Source organism: Cyprinodon variegatus, unplaced genomic scaffold, assembly GCF_000732505.1.
Source record: "Cyprinodon variegatus isolate N-32 unplaced genomic scaffold, C_variegatus-1.0 Scaffold21, whole genome shotgun sequence".
Taxonomy (NCBI): Eukaryota; Metazoa; Chordata; class Actinopteri; order Cyprinodontiformes; family Cyprinodontidae; genus Cyprinodon; species Cyprinodon variegatus.
In genome coordinates, this window is record NW_015150474.1 from 1,142,564 (window position 1) to 1,147,692 (window position 5,129).

Here is a 5,129-nt window from a genome sequence, read left to right on the forward strand (position 1 = left end):
CATCTAGCGGTCAGACTGCAGCAACATGAACATCTCCCCCCCACCGCTTCTCCCCCCCAACAGTACGGCGAGCGTTACGGGACAAAATGTCTTCCACGACGTCCGCATCACCTACCTTCTCAAGTGATGAGGTTTGTTTACATAGATAATTTTACAGATAGTATTTCATTAGTCTGTGTAGGGTATAGATTTCATGTAGACTTAAGATCATAAATATACCCATTATTTTTTCTACATCGTTGTGACGTTTTGGCGATCTCGCAATCGCTAGTTTGTTGGCTCTGCGCTGCCGTAGCGCAAAGATGTCTGCCTCCATGGCTGCGAGACCCGCTCCTATGTAATTATAAATAACGAATTCTAAGGCAACGCAAATATTAAGGTTAAGAGGCTGAGCTCGTAGATGATGATAAATAACATAGTTATGTATAATATATTACATTTCTGACTGTATATCCCTGTAATTATTACACACTGTAGCTTTAAAATGATCACCATTAAAAAATAACAAAATGTTAGTGTAAAAATATAAAAAAAATATTTCAACCTTAATTTAAAAGCAATTCAATTAAACATATTAAAATGTCAGTTTTATTTTGACTAACAAGCCTTAATTAAACTTAGAATTTAAGTTTTTTTGTTTTGTTTTTACATAATTTCTTGCTTTAAATGTGTTGCACTTTAATTGAAATCAATTTAAATCAACTAAAATGCAATAATTTTATTTAGCCAGCTGATGTCGCTCTTTATACTTATCCGCTTTGGGATGCCAGACTTCCTTTTATTCACCCGTTACTTAAAATTAATGTTAAATCATTTCCATAGTAAAATTATAGTTAAAACTAAAAATGGACACTTTTTTTTTTCAAAAACAATTTATTGAGACTATTTAAAAATTTTTTTTTTTTATTATTATTCACTTAGGAACAAGTCCCCAGCTAACAGATTTGATGTCAAAAGTAAACTTTACCATTTGAATACAAAGCTGGAGTGAATTCTGATGCATTAGTGGGAAGGTGCTGCAAAGACTTCCCTGTAACTTAAATGGTCATAATGTAACAACAGAAACACATCAACTTTAGCAAGAACAGTTGACTTTAAATTACAGGTGACAGTCTGTGTTTGATGCACAACTTCAAACTTTTCGGTTCCAGCTCAGATTACACAATCTCCCAGTTAGGATTCATTCGTAACTCAAGACATGGATTATGGATGAAAAAAACAATTCCACACACAAACCCATGATTCATTTTCTGTAAAATTCAGCAAAGCTCACCATACATTAGTGTTAAGCATGACAGGGAACCAATTTAACACTTAAATAGTTCTCAGAAAATAAACATGGCACAGGGCAAACAACTGGATGAAAAAAAAAAAAAGCTCACAAAAACCTGAATTAAAATAATGTTGCCCCTTTTAAAGGACACATGTAATCATTTTTAAATGTGTGCATGACATAAAATAAGTAAGAGCTGACAATGCACCATAACAGACATTTGAAGTGTTGATGTGTTCAGACATTTTCATGAGGTATTCAATTTATTATATCTTACAGTAGGCTCTGAGAATCTGGGAAGCCCTTCAAGTATTTCGCCCTCAACCGTTAAATGTTAATAAAAACTATGCTTACAATACAGCGAACCATGGAGATCCTGTCCCAAGCAGAGTGGAGACCAAATACTGCAAACTTAATAACAGGGTTCCTACATATGCTTTTCATTTCAGAATTTAAGAATTTACAGAGAAAAGTGTCCTAATAAATACAAATGATGGGAGCTTCTACAGCTTTCACACAGTTAGGGGTTCAGTAGAAGTGAGGAACAAAACAATAAAGCTCTACATCTGTGCAAAAACCCACTTTATAGAGCAATGATTTACTGCCAAAGTATGAATATTTATGTGTATACTATAAAACAAATGGGAATAGAAATTATTTGACTGTCTAGAAACCAATCTGTTCTCTTGCGTATATTATTTCTTGAGCATACAACTAATTTATTTTTCTCATTATCTTCAAAGGTTTTGTGGTGATAATTGCTAAGGATAAAATTCTATTGTTCTGATCCTTTATATCAGAATACGATGAGCTCATTCTGGTGAAAGAGTATGACGTTTTGTGAGATCAGCAGTCAAAATGGATTAACATAATTTTGTTACACTGAAAAATCTTTATTAGATCTAATAATTTCCCAAGATGATTTCCTCCCAAAACCTAATTGTTAAATTTGGTCAGTGTTTTAATACTGGTATATTCTGCTATGCTAATCAAACTTTACTGCAAACCTTTATCACAAATGAGATCTCACTAAGCCTTGCATTGCAAATGGTTTGACAATTTAATATTAAGGTGGCAAGATCCAACACTTCTTTATAGTGATGATGGTTCAATTCTTAAGATCTGTTGCTGCAAATATTGTAGCATTTTAAGCCCTATAAAAACAGGATTCTAAAGCTTTAAAATCCTTCTTTCACATCTTTAACAGTGATGCATTTGATTAGGGCTGGATTCCTTATATCCTTTTGTTGTCCTACACTCTGGAAAGTTCTCCTATTCAGGAAGGCTTTTCCTCAGGAATCCAAAGAGTTTCAAAGCAGCAATATTTGCAGCCTCTCCAGGACACAAATGCTGGAAGATCTCCAGCTGATTTTACACCAACAGCATCTTAATTGTGAATATCTCCAAAAAGTACATTTTATAAATTCCTTGAAATAATATGGTTTGGATCTCTGTTGCAAATAGTTCCAGTGATGCATTCAAATTTAATGGCTTAAAAAAAATTGAGAGAATTGTTAAATTGGCTCACATCTATATTGTAAGCTTTTTATTGCAATTTTACATACTATATAATACATCATTTATATACTACCAAGTGTAACGACACAAGGAATGAAAAGATAACCCATCATTTATGCTATATTTGTGTTATATTAAAGAATGTCTACTTTCAGTCAGCCCACAATGCTGAGGAAAATCCCATCAAAATGTTTCTATTAGGTTATTTTTCTAACTGGCTTCAAAATTCCCGTTATGTATGACCGGTTTATCAAATTATCTTTTTTTTTTTTAGTAAATTTGTTGGTCATATTTTCAATGAGGGGTCATGAGGAAAAAATACAGCAAACTGCAGAATTTTGCAAAAAATTAAAAAATACATTCCTCATTTTCCAAAACTGTAGGATCCCTGTATTTATAAATAAAATATATTGAAGATGAAGGAAAAAAAAAACAGGCCTACACTGTGGTTTGGGATCAGTACAGACTGAGTAGTGTGAAACCAAACTGGAATATTTAAAGATGCAGTTTTCAGCGCAGGAGGAAGGCTTCTGAAAGCAGCAGATCAGGAAGCTGCAGAGAAACAAACTCAACCCCTGAAAGAAGTCAGTATGTATTCCCACTACTGAAGACAGCACATGAAAACGGCATCAATAAGCTTTAAAACAGGTTTATTGGTGTAAGTTACAGTCTTTTGGTTACTCAGTAGGCTCACCTGGCGCTTCGTAGTTAGGTTCTGTGTGGTATAGTTCAAAACAAGGCACAGGGCAAAGGCTGGGCTCTTCACTACATGTCTTACAGTAAAACTGTGTCTGTCTCTCCATTCTGCCACAGTCTATTTCAGACTTCTCGCCATCAGAATTGTGACGCTCCTCCTCTGGCTCATCACCGCCGTCACCCTCCATCTTCTGCTTCTTCCGACCCGCCTCCTCTTCATCCAGCTTTCTCTTCCTTCGCTGGGAACACACCATGCAGATGGAATCCGCCTCCCTTCTACCCAGGAAGTGGCGCCCCGTCAGGCGAGCTGGCGTGAGCTTGTTCGGGTCGGTTTCCCCCTGGAGCTTCGGAGATCTTGTTGGCGATCTGGATGGTTGGTTGGACTGCAAGGAGCCATCTAGCAGAGCTGGTGTAATTGTTAAAATAACTATTAAAATATTTCAAATGAATCCCAGGAGAATGATGTTGAATGATATCAAAAAGCATCCTACATATAAAAAAACTAGTTTGCAATATTAGTACCAAAGATCATGAATGAAATAATACCTTCTTAAAATAATCGCATAAGTCATTTTTTTCAGGTTTTCCAGGAAACACAAAATATTCCCCCAGAAATTTAAATGATCACATAAAATAATAATTTAAGTCTGTAAGTATGTATCAAAGGATGATGTTTGACATAATAAGAACACTTTTTTCTTTTCATAATGACTAAGATTAAATAAATGACTTAGGCATTTTTTGGACCACACCTTTGATGACATAGGCAAAATTAACGCTTTCCTTTGTACAGGCCTAAATGATGTGTGACTTAGTGTGTTACTGTTTATTACTGTTAACTGTTACTGTTTACTGTCTACTAAAATAGGCATTCCAAAACTAAAATGATATCTAATGATGGCAAAGGTCATAAGAAAAATGAATGAGGCTTGACAACAACATGCAAGGAACAAAACTTTAATTAGGAATTTGTTAGCAGAAACAAAGTCAGTTGGGGTTGGTGTTTGGAGAAACAAAGTCAAGAAACAAAGAACATTTTCCCTTTCTTCTTCCTCCTCTTCTCTCCTCTCCACTCTCCTCCTCTCCTGTCCTCTCATCTCCTCGCCTCTCCTCTCCTACATCCTCCTCTTTTCTCTTCTCCTCCTCTTCATTTTCCTCTCCTCTCCACTTCATCCCCCTCTCCACTCTCCTCCTCTCATCTCCTCTCCTCTTCTGTCCTCATCTCCTCGCCTCTCCTCTCCTCACCTTTCCTCTCTTCTCTCCTCTCCTCTCCTACATCCTCCTCTTTTCTCTCCTCCTCCTCTTCATTTTCCTCTCCTCTTCATCCCCCTCTCCTCTCTCTTCTTTCCTCATCCTTTCCTCTTTTTCACCCTCCTGTCCTCTCCACTTCCTTTTCTTCACTCTTATCCATGAGGTAAACTGTCATAGAAGTGATGACACTCTCGGGGAGAAGACATCAGTGACCATCTTTCTTTCTATTGTGCTGTGCATGCTGTCACACTCCATCTGCGTGTGCCCTGCGACCAGGTACTTCTGTGTTATTTCTACCTGATACTTCCTTGCCAGCTCCGACAATGCATTTGCCACACATGCATTCCGGTTCTGATATCCACAACCGTCACTCCACAGAACTATTTCCTTG

The 5,129-nt window shown here is 36.6% G+C and overlaps 1 protein-coding gene across 3 annotated transcripts in view; it reads right to left on the reverse strand.

The window, feature by feature from the left end:
* Positions 1–882: 882 nt before the first annotated feature.
* The window catches only part of LOC107094844 (zinc finger MYM-type protein 4-like), a 30,798-nt gene continuing 26,551 nt past the window's right edge, over positions 883–5,129 (reverse strand). For all 3 annotated transcript variants that reach the window (XM_015390727.1, XM_015390717.1, XM_015390709.1), the window contains one exon: positions 883–3,893. In XM_015390727.1, coding sequence (XP_015246213.1) covers positions 3,469–3,893 — 425 coding nt within the window. In that variant the 3' untranslated portion in view covers positions 883–3,468. The remainder of the gene's footprint in view (positions 3,894–5,129) is intronic.